The sequence below is a fragment of the Acartia tonsa genome, chromosome 14 (assembly GCF_053477335.1).
Source record: "Acartia tonsa isolate MP-2025a chromosome 14, ASM5347733v1, whole genome shotgun sequence".
NCBI classification, from domain to species: domain Eukaryota; kingdom Metazoa; phylum Arthropoda; class Copepoda; order Calanoida; family Acartiidae; genus Acartia; species Acartia tonsa.
In genome coordinates this window covers 12,413,945-12,432,464 of record NC_137273.1, presented here as the reverse complement: position 1 = coordinate 12,432,464, position 18,520 = coordinate 12,413,945, and the positions used below count along the sequence as shown (strand labels likewise).

Here is an 18,520-nt window from a genome sequence, read left to right as displayed (position 1 = left end):
CAAAATAGCATTTCATGTACAATGAAAATTTTGAAAGATTTCTAATGCTCATAAAAGAAAAAACAATATTAAATTACATTGCCAAGACATAAAATTATAACCTTATCTTTGTCAGAAATTTAGATTGCTGGTTACTGATTACATATTTATAATAAAAACACCACATTTCATAGTCAAAATCTATGAAAAAATGCGATTTAAATTGCATTTGTGAACGAAAATCATAGCGGAAACAAAGGGGAAAACTAAAACAAGCTCATCTGTGATTGGTTGCTTAGCTGATTCAGCCTTCTGATTGGCTACAGTACACTCTGTACAATGCAAGTTAAACTTAATTTTTTTTAATGATTTTGACTATAAAAATGGGTATTTTTATTGTAAAAATATAATTAGTTACTGGCAACCAAAATTTATGGCAAAAATAAGCTTATAATTTTGTTTCTAGGCCATGTAGTTTAATTTTAAAATTTCTAACATTAGCATTGAGATTCTTTCAACATTTTCATTGTACATAAAATGTCATTTTAAAATGCCTAGAACTTTTTTGTTATAGAAGCTGAAGGCTTTAAATTTGGGGTATTGGGTCTACTTGTGGCAGTCTTTCATCAGTTAAAGCGTGGTATTTCTTGCAGGCTTCCTTTAACTTATGGTTTATTCTTTTGTCCTTTAAGATCCCTTGAAAATTATTATCCTTGTTAAGGCTATGGAAACAGGTTACTCAGGAAAAGACTCGTAATCGAAATCTAACATGTGTTAGTGCCTCCCAGCTTGTAGACAGGTAAGATATAGGCCATATCTATTAAATAGGTCCCTACTGCTGCTATGTCAGTAGCGTGACATTAATAGTAAGAGTAGGGAGAATGCCTTGGCTTATAAACAGGCGCAACTTATTGCTATGCACAGTTAGGACTTCCAGACAAAGATCGTGCAATCAAAGGTTTTGTTGTCCATCGGGCAAATGGACGCTACATCGCAATTATAAGACGCAGTGCATGTTTCAAAAGTGCGTGGAGAAGGCATAGCACAATTTTAAAGTTACACCCTCTAAAATGACATAAATATATTGTTTATGTAAGCCATATGGTATTTTCATTTCACCTGAAGGCTGAAATAATGTTAGTAATAAGTGCTCTATGAAACTTTTAAGGGACAAAGGGGGGTTTTTTTAATGCAACCATCTCGTAATCAATGATTAAATGGCACTTAGAATTCGAATTTCGATCTGAAATTGTGCATGAATAATCCTTGGTAGGTCTATTTTCCCTAAATCGAACAAAAAGTTGGAAAAGTAATGGCTGGCGGCTCAGCTGTTTAGCTGTTTTTTGCCTATTTTCAGGGCAAATTCATCATTAATTACGTAGAAATCAACTTTTTAAAACATATTTTTGGTTTAATTCATGTTAAATGATAGCAATAACAGTTTTTTAAATTTCTATTACCAACTGCTACCGGCTAGAACCGTTTGATAAGGTTTTAGAGCGAGATAAAGTATCATGTGGAGATAGGTTTCGTGACTAATATGCTCTTAAGATAGCAAAAAAATGGGAAAACAGCTAAGCCGCCAGCCGTTAGCTGTTACTTTTCCAACTTTTTGTTCGATTTAGGGAAAATAGACCTACCAAGGATTATTCATGCACAATTTCAGATCGAAATTCGAATTCTAATTGCCATTTAATCATTGATTACGAGATGGTTGCATTAAAAAACCCCCCCTTTTATATAATAAAATTATCCTATTCATCTGTTTTTGAAATGATTTCTAGGATGATAAGACTATGCTATTATAAGCGAGACTTCATTATAATTATGTCTAAAAATGTAAAGATGTAAATATTTAGCATCCTGTATTAAAGTAGTCTATGGACATTAAATTTTATTTAGACTTCTAAATATTGGTTTAGCTTTGCTTTTATATATGTTCTCATCCTTATTGTTTTCAGGACCTTTGAACATTTCGAAGAAGTGTACAATTTCATACTTTAAGCAAATACCGTGACAACTGCGCAACAATAACAAACATCGCCGTGCTGAATCAAAACAAATTCACCAGTTGAATTAAAATATTATAAACAACTTTTTATTATTAATTTATGCTCAATATGTTAAATAATTCCTATTTTAATTAGAATTAGTAAGAGTAAACAAAATTTTTTGCAAAAATTTGTTAGAAATAGATAAATTATCAATAAAACAATTAATATTTATAAAATTAAGTTACTAACATTTAAAAGAAAATTCCATACTTCCCTAAAATTTATTAAAAGCTTTTTACCTTGATTATCTCCCCACCTTATAAAAAGACCTAAAATAACCCCTCCCGACAATCAATCCCTTCTTTGTTCACAACCGGAAAGATTAAAAGATTAGCGCAACATTTACATGCTAATTTTCCGCCGAAAATAAAATCTGAGAATAAGTTTAGTCATTTTAATATAAATGTTATTGTTTAAACTGTAATTTTTTTTGACAAAATAAAAAGTATGTATTTGGTTTTTTTTCATGATCGGAACACTTTTTTAGCCTGGTATTTTTTCGTCTTTCTTGTAAAAAGGTGCTTTAAGTTTAAATTTTTTCTTGGATATATTTTCATATAAGGAATATAAAAGGTATTTGAAATAAAGAAATAAAACTCCTGTCCTATTTCATCAAAAAAAAACTTAAAAAGTTACCTTTTCCTTGGTTTCTTTTATAAAACTTTTTCTATATTCTGGCATGGAAATGTAAAGAAAAGAAAAAAATATGATTCTTTGGATACTACAACAAGTATTTAGGGCTTCAAACCCCTAAACTTAAGTGGCTGTTAATATAACTATTAAAATCAATATATGTTAAAAAACTTAAAAACCTTATATTATATGCAGAAAAAAAGTGTAAAAATACTAAAAATGCTTGGTTAAACGTTCAACATATTAAGTTACAATGAGTGGAGACTCTGATATTGAGATTATAAAGGTAAATTTATAAATATTATTAAACAGAGGAATATTTAAAAAAAATTGCATTTGAGAAAGAAAAATAACTTAATTATCAAGATTCGACAATCTAGCTTTATTTTAATTGCCAAAGAAAATGAAAAAAAAAATTAGGGCAATTTCTCCATTGATGGTTTGGATAACCTTCTCAAAAATATAAATAGATATAAATCTATCCGGGGACTATAAAGGATTGATAGATTGGTCCAACATAGGAGAGATCTTAATGGTCTGACTATTTTTCTTTTTACGTATTGAATAAAGTATACAGTTATACACTCCAGGGGCGTCCAAGCTTTTTATTTTGGGTGGGGTAAAATTTTTTTAAGGGGTGGGTAATTCGGTTTTGGGGGGGTAAAATGGCGCGCGAAGCGTGCCGCAAATTTTTTTTACCCCCCCCAAAATTTTTACCCCAGGGGTAAAATTTGCTTGGGGGGGTTATTACCCCCCATGAAATCTGTTGGCAGGGGTAAAATTTGTTTACCCCCCCCCCCAAAATTTCCCCCCGGGGTAAAATTTTTTGGGGGGGTAATTTAAATTTTATTAAAAATGCGCGTGAAGGAAGCGCGCAAAAAATTTTTTTGTTAGAGATTTTCTATTTTGGGGGGGCTATTTACCCCCCCAAAATTGTTTGGGGGGGGTAAATACCCCCTCCTAAATGGTTGGGGGTGCCTACGGCACCCCCAGGGTAGGGGTAAATTTTAAATGGGGGGGGGGTAATCGCCCCATTACTCCCCCCTTTGGACGCCTATGATACACTCCCTTCTTTTATTAGGAGGTTGAGTCGGAGTGGCATCCACTAGAAAGATATTTGAGTAATAACCCTCAGATAAAGAAGAAGTTACAAGAGCACATCAGAAATAAGAAAGTTGCCAGCCTAGTAAGTATAAGATTACCTACTTCTGTTGCAGGATCCTCAAAAATCTATTAAATTAAAAACTTTTCTACATATAGGTTCAGTTCTTATCAGATAGGTTTTATAGATGGCTAGTTGTATAGTATATATCTTGAAAATAGAACTGTTCAGTCAGTGGTCAGCAATATCTCTTCATTAAGTCAGGAGGAACATTAATGTCTTATTTGTTGTGTTTGGCATACCTACTCTGCTTATTTTGATCTTATTATTCTTTATAGTATTTAGATTATAGAATGATGGAAATAGCCTAAAACCAACCTAATGCTCCTATTTTTAAGATCTTTTAATTAGATAGAAAGATTTAACAACATAATATTATAGATAAAAGGTGTGAGGATCTACGTTTCTGTTTGGGAAGCAGTGGGGTATAACTATGAATCTTTGAAACTACAACATTTCAATGCTTTTCCAGTAAGTACTTTGTTTTCATTTTAGTAACGCAGGTACTCTATAATTATGGTAAACCTACATGTCCTCAGTTCGTCATTCTAACAAAGCAAAAAATTGACTTTAATTTCCATAGTTGTTTTATTACCTAATGTTTTATAATTTAGAAATATGTCATATGTCAGATGTATAATACCTATCTAACTAAGTGTAATAAATTCAATTATATTTTTACTTTAGGATCTCATAAGCAAAGAACAGAAGGTGAAGTTTAAGGAAAAGTAAGTAAATTTTTTTCCATCTTAATTCATGATGAAATTTCCAATACCTTGCTTATTAATATTAAAAGTAACCTTTTTTTCATAAACACTCCTAAATCAGAGATCTTATGTATATAGGTAATTTATTATCTTTCAAACATATATAATATTTTCTGAATGTCATAAGATTCGCTAAATGTAAATGCTCAGGGGGGGGGGGGGAATAAAAAATAAGTGGTTGAAGAGAAAAAAAAATGTAAAAATTAAGAAAACTGAAAACATTTTTTCCATTTCCCCCCCCCCCCCCCCCTCCTTGGTGAAAAAAAACTAAAAAAATGTGTGGTAGGAGGGATAGAATAAATAAAATATAGAGTTCTTTAAATATTTTTTCCGTTTTCCCCCCTACTTGGTGAGAAAAAACTAGGACGGGGGGGGGGGAATTGTAACCGGGGGAAAAAAATAAATCTTGTGCAGAATATACACCCCTGTGTAAATTTAATAGTTAATTCTTAAAATTAGAGAAAGTTACCTTGATAATCACGTTTCAACTTGATCAATTGAAGTTGGGTAATTTTATTGAATCTTGATTGGTTTGTTTAAACCAACAGCAAATAATAAGTTTTATCTACTAAAGGGTTAATTTTGTTCCTCATCATTGGGGATGTTCATTAACTTATGGTTTATTCTTTTGTCCCTTAAGATCCCTTGAAAATCATTATCCTTGTTAACTTGTTAAGGCTATGGAAACAGGTTACTCAGGAAAAGACTTGTAATCAAAATCTAACATGTGTTAGTGCTGCCCAGCTTGTAGACAGGTAAGATATAGGCCATTTCTATAAAAAAGGTCCCTACTGCTGCAATGCCAGGAGCGTGACATTAATAGTAAGAGTAGGGAGAATGCCTTGGTCTATAAACAGGCGCAACTAATTGCCATGCACAGTTAGGACTTCCAGACAAAGATCGTGCAATCAAAGGTTTTGTTGTCTATCGGGCAAATGGACGCTACATCGCAATTATAAGAGGCAGGGCATGTTTTAAAAGTGCGTGGAGAAGGCATAGCACAATTTTAAAGTTACACCTAGAACAATTTTAAAGTTACACCCTCTAAAATGACATAAATATATTGTTTATGTAAGCTATATGGTATTTTCTTTTTCACCTGATATAATGTTAGTAATAAGTGCTCTATGAAACATTTAAAGGACAAATTTTATTTCTTAAAATTCTCCTATTAATCTGTTTTTAAAATGATTTCTAGGACGATAAGACTATGCTATTATAAGCGAGACATCATTACAATTATGTCTAAAAATGTAAAGATATAAATATTTAGCATCCTGTATTAAAGTAGTCTATAGATATTAAATTATATTTAGACTTCTAAATATTGGTTGAGCTTCGCTTTTATATATGTTTTCATCCTTATTTTTTTAAGGACCTTTGAACATTTCGAAGAAGTTTACAAGAAGCGCGGCGATTCAAGCTCCCCTGAGTTCTATGTTCCGACTTCAGGTTTGTTTTAATCAAGCAACTCTATTACTTTAGTTACAATTTTCAATTATCCGAACCCTCCCACCAGATTTACTTGCTACTAAAGACAGAAAAATGTAAAATAAACAATATACCTCTTACTTAAAGCTAAAAAAAAATAGATAATGTTTTTATTTTGTTAACAGGTGGATCCCCAAAGCAACCAAGAGGACGTAAACGGTCATCAGATTCCGCCAGCCCAGTTGCTGGCCCTAGTGGAAGACAGTTTGGAGGTCAGGGAGCACGACTGAACAATGTTAATGCAAGTTCAACACTGGGTCCTGGACTAGAATCTAGATATAATGCTGGTATGTCAAATATTTATTTTTAAAACCCGTAGCTATCCTTTTTAAAAGCGAAGCTTTTCTATAATTAGGGTCGGTCCGTCCGTCCGTACGTCCGTCCGTCCGTCCGTCCGTCGCGGATAGCTTTTTTCGTTAATTTAGACATGTTAGAATTGTCCTATCGATTTCAAATTTTGCATGGTGCTTCCTTTAGTAGTTAGGTACGATTTAGAAAGCGTAGCAACTCTATAATCTCTACCAAAATGTCCGTACGTCCATTTTAAACATGTTGATTTTTTTACTTTTTTAAATAAGTTTTTCGTTAATTTAGGCATGTTAGAATTGTCCTATCGATTTCAAATTTTGCATGGTGATTCCTGTAATATTTAGGTACGAGTTAGAAAGCGTAGCAACTCTATAATTATTACCAGAATGTCCGTACGTCCATTTTAAACATGTTGATTTTTTTAAACATTTTTAACAACAAATTTGTATGTGACCTAATTATTCGATTGGTCTGATTTTTAGTATACTGATTCCTGGAACAACAAAGTACAATATTATAAGCGAAGCAACTCTATAATCAAGTCCTAAAAATGTAAGTATGTCCATAATCATTATCCTGTATCAAGCAGTTTTTCAACAAATTTACATTATACATTCGCATTCTGATTATTCAGTTCTGACATTATACAAGTGTTAATGTCCGTTTGTCCTACCGTTTCAGAGCTTCGCTTTTATGGATGTTGTCATCCTTGTTTTTATACAAGCAGATTGTCAATGTCCATAGTTAATTCTTAAGAATATTTGGGGTTTAAGGTGAAATGAATTTTTTTCTGGTGAATTTTAGTAGTATAGACTATTTTGTTCTCATGTATATGGATACCTAACAACTTTAGGGACTCTTATTGAAATTTGTTTTTCTTGGTTCTTTGAGTTGAGTGTTCAAAATTTCAACCACTAATTGTAATCTACAGAATTTTGTATCATCATTGGAGATACCGGGAACTTATCGGCCATTGTCCTATCCCTTTAGATCCCTGGCTTCACGGCCAGTAATCTGTTTGATGAAACAGCATTGAATGTCAGACTGTTAAGCAAACTTAACTTCTTCAGTACATTAAAATTATTTGTTAAAAAGTTTGGACCTGTTTTTTAAGTTTGAATCAACCAATAAAGATTTCTTAAAAGTACCCAACATTTTACGCCTACGAATGAGAGAACTTTTAAATAAAACTTTTGGTACAATTATAATTTACATCCTAATGTAACAAATTCGATTTTGTATTGAAATGATAACCTTTTACATAAAATAGATTGAATATTTATTTTTTTATTTTTTAAGCTTTGGACAATCTGATAAAGTCTCCCGAACTGTCGTTTGTGAACTTTGTAAGCAAACGGTTGAAAAAGATGGGAGTTACTCAGAACCAGGCGGAGATTGTTCAAGCAATTCAGCGTCTGCTGCAAAACAATGGTGTTGCTGTACATCAGGTAGGTTCCCTCTGATTATTTATAAATTATTACACTAGTACCCAAAGTTTTACAATAACGTTTTCTTATTCGTTAGCTTAACAACTTTGGGAACTTTTAATGATTTTGATTGGTTGGATTATGAAGTTGAGTGCCCGAACGTTTCAACCACTAATTTATATCTATAGAAGGGGTAATTTTCTGTTTGGGGTGTAGTACATCAATTTTTCGGCCTTTGTCTTATCCCTTTAGACCTCTGGGCAGGTTCCTGTATTGTAGTTGTGTGTGTAGCCATAGTTTCTGAATGTTTGGACCTAAGTAGTCATGGAGTAGGCACTTTTGTATATCCAACTCAAGGTCCACGTTGACCGCCGTCTCATGGGAGCTGATATTTATTACCCCAACCTCGTCGAGTATGGCAGGTGTCCCAAATTACCAATTGCACTGATATTATATTATATAAGTGACTATTATGTATCCAAACTCTTCAATTATCTCCCATATTACACAACAAAGGGAAAGTTGCATGAATTTAAGCGACTGAAAACTTTAAGTTGCCATATAAGTACTTGAACTATGTTTTGTAAAGCTTCAATAATTTAAATGTTGTCATAATTTTTTATTTAAGATTGCTGAATTCTACATAATGAACAAAAAGGAGAATAATGAAAACAACGCAATTTTTGTTATTCTCCTCAGATATCTTCTGTGTGATTGCATCAACATTCAAAGGTAATTTCCATGCAGTTGTTTCATAATTTGATGTAAATTTTCGAAAGAGAAAAGTATGTAAAAATAGTACCTATGACAATTTATCACTAAAATGCCAGGGAGAAAAATATATTTTGTCTGCAACTCTTTCGCTTGTAAACAAAAATACCTACAAATTCTTATTGTTTTCTTTGTTTAGTTTTGGTTTCAAAAAGTGTCACTTTCGCCCCCCCCCCCCTTTTTCAGACAAAATATCTTTCTTGAGAGGATTAGATAGGTACTTATCCCGCATTTATGAATGTGCTAATCTTAATATTGTAATGTCCAGCATATAAACCAAGTATATTAACTACTTGATTGCATGACCTTTGTCTAAAAGTCCTAACAAGCAGCATTAAGAATCATGTTTAACTATGACGCGGAGTTCGTATTACATTCGAACATATTGCATCACCTACCCGACAACAAGTGGATGAACTATATGTGTATTGCCTAAGTTGCGGATTTCTTCATAAGATGCTTACTGACTGTCCTCAATATAATTAGACGCCGAGATTTTTAGTAGCATAGTTATTGTATAATTCAAAATATAAGTAGGTCCGTCTGAAACTTTTTCTCGCACCTATAAACGATAGACGGCTGAAACTTCTTGTCAACATTCCCATCAATATGGAGCATAATTAAGTAAAAACATCCATGGCGGCCAAACTGTTATTTGGCAGGTTTTAGCTACATATTTCCCCATATCTTTGATATTTGTTTATGGAAGTTGTCATCCTTGTATTATTATAAAGGTTTGGAGTGCGTGGTGACCAGCTGTACGATGTACTGAAGGAGTATGCACAAAGTGTTCTACTCGATGATTCCAGCAATATTGAACAGAATACTCTTTCCAGTCCTGAAATCAGAAACAGGTATAAAAGTTAATCGAAGATTCCAGGAATATTGAACAGAATTCTCTTTTTAGTCCTGATATCAGAAATAGGTATTAAAGTTAATCATATTGGTATGTTTTCATTTTTCAAACTGAGGTGTATTTTCTTTTCTAAAATTTCCCATTCCCTGTTGAGGGGGGGGGGGGGGCGTGGACGAGATAGAACTTGGTCATTCTTTGTTGTTTGTAATTGCGTCCTACAGCTTTTTTTTTATCTTAAAAGCATACCTAATTTTTTATAAAAACTAATCTTGTTTTTTAAATTACAGATTCCTAGAACTGATGAAACAGGCAAATGCATACCATTCTGGCAATGGAGGGCATCATTCTGGTCAACATCCAGGTGCACCGCAGGGTCCAGCACCAGGTATGATAATATTTGTATCTTAATAATACCTTCCAAGGGTAAAGATCCTTTATTTATGACAAAAGTGCCATGGTAGTAACTGACACTTTCCCAAAAACAAGTGGTCTAGTTACATTTTATATTGAAACTGTAATTGATAGCACAAATCCAAATATGACAATATTTTAAAAATCTATATAAAATCAAAACAAGCCTAAAAAGGGGCAGCTAACTTTTGGCGTAAGCTGATATAAAAGCATATATCTGAATTTAGCTCCCTATAGCTCTAACGGTCTCTATGTTACCTCTTACTTATCTAAGCTAATAAAATCCCGTCCAACTCTCGTTGATGCAAATTAACCTTTCAGTTCCCCGGTACGAGGAATATCGTGACACTTATGTGCCTGCTCTCCCTCTATCTGATCATCCCAGAGACGTGGATGTCCGTAGACATCACTCCGCGATGGAGGCTACAGGTATCTTAGTAGCTAATGATTGGCTATATAGATAATTATGCATGATTAGCATTAATAACGGTTTATGCAATTATTTTGCAAATACGGATGAATATTGTGAAATTGAAAAGAGGATTTGCATTTTCCTAGTTTGGTTCCGGAGTAAATCCCTCCTACATGCTAAAAAGTGCCTATCGCACCAGGGAGGGAGTGGAAATTGGGCTTTTTATTCCCCAAAGTTTTGTAATTATGTTTCTCATTCGTTGGTTCAACAACTTTAGGGGCTTTTATTGAATTTCGATTGGTTTTTTCATTAGGTTAAGTGTTGAAACGTTTCAACAAATCCAGAGAAGTGGGTATTTGTATGTATAAATATCATCACACACTCATTATACTCCTTCTTATTTTATAATAATATATGATTATGATTATGCATAGGATATAGTACACATAGTATTGCATAGCATATGTATGTTTTGCCAATTTTTGCATGCTAATAAATTTTTTAATAGACATTTTTACTGTATGTATTCCAAAGACATGTTTGTGCAAAATAAAAAGAGAGAAAGGGGTACTGTATATTCAGGGACTAGGGAATGTTATTCAGACAAACAATTCTAAGTGAAAATTTCCCCTCAACCATCTTCCCTTTTTTCTCCCCTTCTTATCCACTTCCCTACAGCTACAAAAAACGCAAGTTTAACGCCAACCAAATATTTAATTTTTGGCAATTCTAAATGGAATTAATTTGCTGAATAGCAGCCCCTGTGTATATTATTGTGCCCCCCAAAGCTTTATTGTCAGAGTCTCTCATTGGTAGGCTTATGAAACTTTGAAGACTTTTACTTAACCTTGGTTGCATGGTTGGTGCAAACATTTCCATGATTTTAATCTACAAAAGGTTTAATCTTGTATACATCTCGTAATCAATGTATAATCAATGCACTTAGAATTCGAATTTCGATCTGATATTTTGCATGAGTAATCCTTGGTAGGTCTATTTTCCCTAAATCGAACAAAAAGTTGAAAAAGTAAAGTCTAACGGCTGGGCCGTTTAGCCGTTTTTTTTGCTATTTTTAGGGCAAATCTGTCAAAAATTACTTAGGAATAAACTTTTTGAAACATATTTTTGCTTTAAATCACGTGAAATGATACAAGAAAAAAACATTTTTAGATTTCTAGTATTAGTAACTACCGGCTAGAATCGTTTAAAAACGTTTTGGAGCAGCAAAGAATATTATGTGAAGTTAGATAGGTTTCGTGATGATTTGCCTTAAAAATAAGCCAAAAAATAACTAAACGGCTGAGCCGCCGGCCGTTAGCCGTTACTTTTCCAACTTTTTGTTAGATTTAGGGGAAAAAAACCTACCAAGGATTACTTATGCAAAATTTCAGATCGAAATTCGAATTTTAAGTGCCATTTATACATTGATTACGAGATAGTTGCATTACCCCCCCCCCCCCTTTGTATGAATGTGTACATTGTCTTATACCCTAAAAATTCCCTATACCTATTCCTTTATGTTAAGGTCACCAACGGGACTATGAAATGCGGGGAGAAAGAGAGAAGTCTAGACCAAGCAGCCGGGGACCAACACAGCCCTATCAAGATTTCGACAGGAAATTAATATTATGTCATAGTTTTAGCTGGTTCTTAAATAAGAATGGTATAGCATATATTTTTTTGTGATTAGATGAAACTAAACATTAAGAGAGATTAGGTATTACTTTTAAATCGTTATAATAAAGTAACAGGGTGCTGTTTGTCTGTCTTTCTGTACCGAAGGATCTCGCTAACCACTAAACCTATCGGGTTCTCCTTTACAGGGTAGCTTTTCATAGGTCCTGGGAACTATTTTTAGAGGAGCGTACCATCATCCTCCCCACCCCCAATTTTTAAAAAACTAAAATTAAAGGTTAGATACTCACACTTCCTTGAGTATGACAGGTGTCCAAATAAACATCCCTCATTCAGATTCTAGAACAGAGCTGGATCTTTAAATTATTTTAGTGGTGAGCCAGATCGAGGTGAGCCGAATTTCAGCCAATCACAGCGCGGCATTTCATAAAATGCTGTGCTCTCATTGGTTGACAGTTGGCTCACCCCGATCTGGCTCACCACTAAAATGATTTAAAGATCCAGCTCTGTAGTCAAAATAATACTGTAGAGACATAATAATATGAAATAAGCAGACGCAGCTCTGATGAACATTACCCCCCTGGATCAAACAGCAGGCATAGAAGCAGGAACGCGGATAAACATTTATAAAACAACACTGTTTTGAGAAAGACAATTAACTACCTATTTTGTAATCTTTCTCCTAAAAATATTATCTGGTTGGTACCTTTGGAAACTCAATTTCATTGAGTAATGATAAATATTATTCTATTCTTTCCTTAAATGGCTTAATGAATTCAAGTTTCATTTTCCTATCTCTGTATTCCTGGTTTGAAAGACATATAGTAGCGAGAGAGGACAACGGATTATAAATTAATCATCCCCAGAATCTTAAACCTTGTTTCTGCCTTTGATATGGATAATAAGAATATGAGCATATAAAAGAATATTTTGTACAAAAAATGTTGATGTAAATGTTTAACTGCGTGTTTGTGCACAGAAGCGGGAGTAGAGAGTCATACAACAAACATCATGGCACCCCCGCAGGAGCTAGAGATTACAGGTTAGGCTAGGTTTATGCCTTTTTCAAGTTTTCAATCGAAATTTTTTAGTGCTTGTCTGCCATTTGTATGACCGTTACGACATCCAAAACAATGATTTCGATAAAGTTTGTCAGTTATTTTTATGGAAGATACTTCTGGATTTCGTAAATGCTGACTCAGAATAAAAAAAAACAAGGTAGCAGCATCTAAAATAAAGAAACTTAAAGCTTAATATTTTACAACCCTTTCTATGAAAAAAATCCTCGAAATATATGGGTTCAATTCTAAGTTACATTTTTTAGGCCATCGAGTAGAGAAATCATGGATCGTCCATCTAGCCGTAGTAGCAGGGAGAAAATAATTTGTAGTAAATCAACTTTGTGTATAAGTAGTTAAACTTTCTTTAGGTTCATTTTATAATAATTTTTAAAAAGAGAGGGGGGAAATGTTAGGAAAGTCAATAAGAAACAGAAATCGGTTTAAATCAATTTTTCCTTTAACAGTAGTGCTGGATATTATCAACCACCCCCTCCTCTGCCTCCGAGCCAAGCAGAATATAACAGACCCCCTCCACCTCCCCATTCACAAGGGGATTATAGCAGACCCCCTCTTCCACCCTCGGTACAAGGAGAATATGGCAGACCCCCTCCTCTAATGGATAATCATGATTTCAGGTAAAGCTAAGTTTTTGTTTTGCTTTGGCAATTCTACACTCACATAAACGAATGAGATACAACCGCATAGTAAAGTATTATTGTTTTGTTGACTTTTTTGTTGTTGAAAAAGCCTGAAGTAATTTTTTTTATTTTTGTAGAAGACAAGAAAATCCGAGAAGAAGTTTCAATCAATATGAGTCAGGTAGTTGCTATCACCTCTTTTTATGCCTTTTTGACGACAGGGCATCTAGTTTTCAATCCAATTTTTTAAAATGCTTTCTATGACCTTTGGACAATGACATAGTCTCAAAAGGTTTGTGTTTCCGTACGTTCGTTTGTGTGTTATTTTGTTAGTTTCGCTTATAAATATACCAGAAATGGGGTGCTGTACAATTCCCCTTTTATTTTGATAAAGCTTTTGTATTTTTTTGCCTTTTTTTCAGTTGCAAATTCTCTTTCACATTTGTTGGCTTTTAGGACTTATTTCTATTTCTCTTAGACGAACCACGCGGCCCTCGTACACCCTCTACGCCTGGAAGCTACCACGGAGGAGGCCGCAGCACTCCTGGCAGCAATTATGGAGGACCTCCAACACCAGTGGGAAACTTTCCAGGTAAAAAAAATCATCAAATAAACAGTTGAGGAAAAATTCAAGGTTACAAATAAAGATAACTCTTGATTTTTTTATATGCTGTACCTAGACAATATTAACATATATAATATTGATCGTTGTTAAAAATAGCCTAAAACCAAAACTGAAGTAAGCTTAACCTCAAACTATAGTTTTATCCAGGAGATTTTTTTGGAAGGATTAATATAGAATAAACAATTTGGATCTACTCAAAACAAATGAATCGCCGTTTTGAACTCATCTTAAAAACCAGATCCATATCAAACAAGACTTTGCTGAGATCTTACAATATAATAGTGATGCAGCAATCCCTAAAAAACAAAAGTTATTTAGTACCCTAAAATGCAGGAATCGGAAACATGATTTTCCAGTATGGCTTCGAAACCGATTGATATCCGCTGGACTAGAACCGGTTCTTAACCTTACTGAAAAATCATGTATAGCATCGTATTACAGATAATTTCTCACAAATATAAGGATAAAAATTTATAAAAAATAATTCCCAGTTTTGTTAGCCCAGGCCTTTGGCCCCTCGGGGCTTATAAAACTGTTAATCCTATCTTTTTTTCATTTTAATATCCGGAAATCTGTCTATTATACTATACGATAAATAACTTTTATAGATAACTAAATATACGTAGGTGCTTCGCCCTTGGGTGGTCATCATTCTGGAAGGGGAGGCGCCCCTGCTGGGTCATTGTTTGCAGGCAGAAGGTAATGGATATTCTAATCTTTGAGTAATTTTAAAAGTGAAGCTTTTCTATAATAAGTATCCGTTCGTACGACCGCACGTTCAGAATGTCTAGCTCTTTTTGTTAATTAGGACATGTTAGAATTGTCTTATTGTTTTTAAACTTTGCATGGTTGTTCCTATAACAGTTAGGTGCTATTTTGTTTGCCTAGCAACTCTATAATCGCTACCAGAAAGTCCGTACGTCCATAAAAACATGTTGTTTTTTAACCTTTTTAACAACAGTTTTTTATGTGATATAATAATCCTATTAATCTTATTTTTTGAATACTGATTCTTACAACAACAATGTTATTAGCGAAGCAATACTATAAGCTTTGCTTTTATGGATATCTTTCTTGTATAAAGACAAAGGTACTCCATATTTGCCTTTCATTTTATGTAAATTAAACTTATTGTAGTTTACAGCCAATAGATTTATTATAAAATGGTTAATTAACTTGAAAAGGAATTTTCAGCAGAGGAAGATTTTTTGTTTATATTTAGTCAAGCATGATTTTATCTCACTTTATTCTCTTGGTCTGATTTAGGGATTGTGCATCTAGACTTTCTATATCTATTATAAACTTATTCATCCTTGTTAACTTGAAGTTAATTTTAAGGGGACCCCACACCCCTCCAATCAATTCACCATACAAGGATCCAAGAGCTCAATCTTTAAGCACAAGCAGGTAACCTTTTTAGCAGGGTTCGGAAGCCGCGCCTCAGCCGCGCATAAGCCTCAGTTTTAAACCTGCTTGTGAGCAGAAAAATAAATTTCAAAAATAAGGATTGTCTGCCAAAGATCAGTTTTATACACCCAGCTAAATTTCATAGTGATAAAATGACGATTTCAGTGAGGCTTACACGCGGCTTACGCGCGGCTTCCGATCCCTGCTTTTTAGAACCGCCTATTTAGACTAGAATAGAACCAATTCATTACTGCCGTGAAGTTTTCGGGTTCGAATCTTTTAATGGTCATTACTGATAATTTTAATAGTCAACATTGGTCATTTTATTGGACAACACTGGTCATTTTTATGGTTAACTCTGGTCATTTCAATGGTTAACACTGGTCATTTTAATGGTCAAAACTGGACATTTTAATGGCCGATACTTGTCATTTTAATGGTCAACCCTAGTCATTATAAAGGTCATCACTGGTCATTCCTCTAGAATAATTCCTAGTCATTATAAAGGTCATCACTGGTCATTCCTCTAGAATAAGAGGGGGGGGGGGGGGAAGTTTTGACACATTTGTGTAAACAGTGAGTATAGGCTTTATCATTCTTATTTGATAAATTTTCCCAAGTTTTAAGATTTTTTGGATAGGCCTCCAGGTTCAGGAGCTGCAGGCCTCCAGGTGGTCTCTGGACAGGTAAAAAACAAAATCAAATTTTTTTTTGAAGAGTTAGAGTTTATTTAATCTAAGAAAATATGCATATTTTTGAATGTTATTTACATATTTGAACAAAAAAAGTTGCATATTTTGTTTAATAAGTTGACCTCTATCTCTTCAAAAAAAAAAAAAATTTTTTTACCTGTCCAGAGACCACCTGGAGGCCTGCAGCTCCTGAACCTGGAGGCCTATCAAAAAAATCGTAAAACTTGGAAAAATTTATCATATAAGAATGATTTTATCCCTTATAACCTATCCTCTCAGTCCAAAGATAAAGCCTATACTCACTGTTTACGCAAATGTGGCAAAACTTCCCCCCCTCTTCCTATTAAAGAAAGGCTGTGAATTAGAATACTTTTAGGTTCGAAAGAATTCCATCCCAGAGACTGCAATTTAAACACAAAAGCAACAATTTAGAAACTTTAAACAACTATTTGCTAAGGTGAGTTTTTATGATGTTAATGGCGTTTTCCCGCAAAGTGCCTAGTTGAGTACAAGTCACCCACCACTCCTTTTTTAAAAGCGAAGCTTTTCTATAATTAGGGTCGGTCCGTCCGTACGTCCGTCCGAGATAGATAGTTTTTTTCGTTAATTTAGGCATGTTAGAATTGTCCTATCGTTTTCAAACTTTGCATAGTGATTCCTGTAGTAGTTAGGTACGATTTAGAAAGCGTAGCAACTCTATAATCATTACCAGAATGTCCGTACGTCCATTTTAAACATGTTGATTTTTCTGCTTTTTTAACAACAAATTTTTATGTGATCTATTTATCCGTTTGATCTGATTTTTGGTATATTGATTCCTGGGACAACAAAGAACAATATTATAAGCGAAGCAACTCTATAATCAAACTCTTAAACTTTTATTTTCTGATTATTCAGTTCAGACACTACACAAGCGTTAATGTCCGTTTGTATTACCGTTTCATTGCTTCGCTTTTATGGATGTTGTCATCCTTGTTTTGAAATCAATTAAAGATAATGACGGACCGAGTATAGAGCATGTACTATTAAAAAGGGGAAGCTTTGGTAGTGGTGAACGGAATAGATTATAAAGTTATTTCAAATTATAAAAAGATACTGTGTTTTTTGTTTTGTTTCAAGAACAGATATCTATAGTATACAGATAAATACCTCCTCTCTTTTCCAAGGACCGTTTTCGTCTGCTAGCAAATTGTTTTCTGCTACTTGGCTGTGTCAATATTTCCGATACTTTTGGTTGATTTTCAAAGACCCAATTGTGAGTCGGCATAAGGTCCTTGGGATGGGGACATGCCGTTATTTAACCAATTCTCCCTCTAGTGTTTCACTCTAATGTTTTAAGTTTTAAAGATTGTTATTAGCGGGCGGCGTCTGTTATTAGCGCTCGCGATTTAACAGCAGAAAAAAAAGCTTTAGAACTACCTAAAGAAATTAATTTTTGTGGCCTTATTAGTAAAAAATGTGGTTAACTTTATGTTGCTGCACTAGGTACCTAATAACACAATTATCCCTGTATAGAGCTAAAGATCAGTTGACGGGTAAAAGAAGTGATTATCTGATTGTCGCTCTTGACATGTTTTTCTATGGTGATGGTTGGTCCCAGAACAACGTACTCCAGGTAAGATAACAATTTTATAATTTCATTGCTTTGTCTGTCTGGCTGTCTGTCTCTACATGTTTAACTTTTTACTAGCCAAGCTGCTCTATAATTCTGTCTGTACGGGGGAAATGTAATTTTCTCGGCTCCTGTTTTAGGTAAATGGCTAAAGTTCTGGTGTTTTTCTGCACGAAGGAGCATTCATCATATTATTTATTAATCCGTTTGTCTGTCGGTTTTTTAAAGGTTTTATAATTTTACATTTACTTTATTTCTCAGTCTTTTTCCCAGTTCGACCGATATATTCTGTAGGTCAACCTAAACAAGTATAACTAACATATGCCTTTATAAAATCGGTCAATCTAAAGCTTCTCTAGGTCGACCTAGAATTTACAAAGGTCGACCTATGTCTTTTGTGAACTAGGCTTTTATGTTTGTCCTTCAATTAAGTTGTTTGTATCGCCACTAATGGATGTTGTCATCCTTGTTTTGTTTCTCTATTATTCTTTCTAGCTCTTCAATTTATAGATATTTTTATCAATTGTGTTATGTAAGTTTTTTTTTGGTTTTGTTACAATAGTACTGCAAAAGATCTA

General features: G+C 33.8%; 1 protein-coding gene across 4 annotated transcripts in view; it reads left to right on the top strand.

Annotated features, from left to right (window-relative positions):
- The first annotated feature begins 553 nt into the window (after positions 1-553).
- Positions 554-18,520, top strand: part of LOC145305754 (uncharacterized) — a 45,620-nt gene continuing 27,653 nt past the window's right edge. The window contains exons 1-24 of one of the 4 annotated variants that reach the window (XM_080147530.1): positions 554-778; positions 1,941-2,952; positions 3,748-3,852; positions 4,210-4,299; positions 4,516-4,556; positions 5,273-5,350; positions 5,971-6,047; positions 6,212-6,373; positions 7,695-7,843; positions 8,451-8,554; positions 9,328-9,447; positions 9,737-9,834; positions 10,182-10,289; positions 11,798-11,888; positions 12,462-12,515; positions 12,887-12,949; positions 13,232-13,279; positions 13,436-13,603; positions 13,744-13,787; positions 14,085-14,198; positions 14,858-14,930; positions 15,570-15,638; positions 16,707-16,787; positions 17,846-17,945. In XM_080147530.1, the coding sequence (XP_080003656.1) occupies positions 2,920-2,952; positions 3,748-3,852; positions 4,210-4,299; positions 4,516-4,556; positions 5,273-5,350; positions 5,971-6,047; positions 6,212-6,373; positions 7,695-7,843; positions 8,451-8,554; positions 9,328-9,447; positions 9,737-9,834; positions 10,182-10,289; positions 11,798-11,888; positions 12,462-12,515; positions 12,887-12,949; positions 13,232-13,279; positions 13,436-13,603; positions 13,744-13,787; positions 14,085-14,198; positions 14,858-14,930; positions 15,570-15,638; positions 16,707-16,787; positions 17,846-17,945 (2,070 nt within the window). In that variant the 5' untranslated portion in view covers positions 554-778; positions 1,941-2,919. Of the gene's footprint in view, positions 779-1,940; positions 2,953-3,747; positions 3,853-4,209; positions 4,300-4,515; positions 4,557-5,272; positions 5,351-5,970; positions 6,048-6,211; positions 6,374-7,694; positions 7,844-8,450; positions 8,555-9,327; positions 9,448-9,736; positions 9,835-10,181; positions 10,290-11,797; positions 11,889-12,461; positions 12,516-12,886; positions 12,950-13,231; positions 13,280-13,432; positions 13,604-13,743; positions 13,788-14,084; positions 14,199-14,857; positions 14,931-15,569; positions 15,639-16,705; positions 16,788-17,845; positions 17,946-18,520 lie in introns of all 4 variants that reach the window. The other 3 variants (XM_080147531.1, XM_080147529.1, XM_080147532.1) reach the window with 3 other exon arrangements.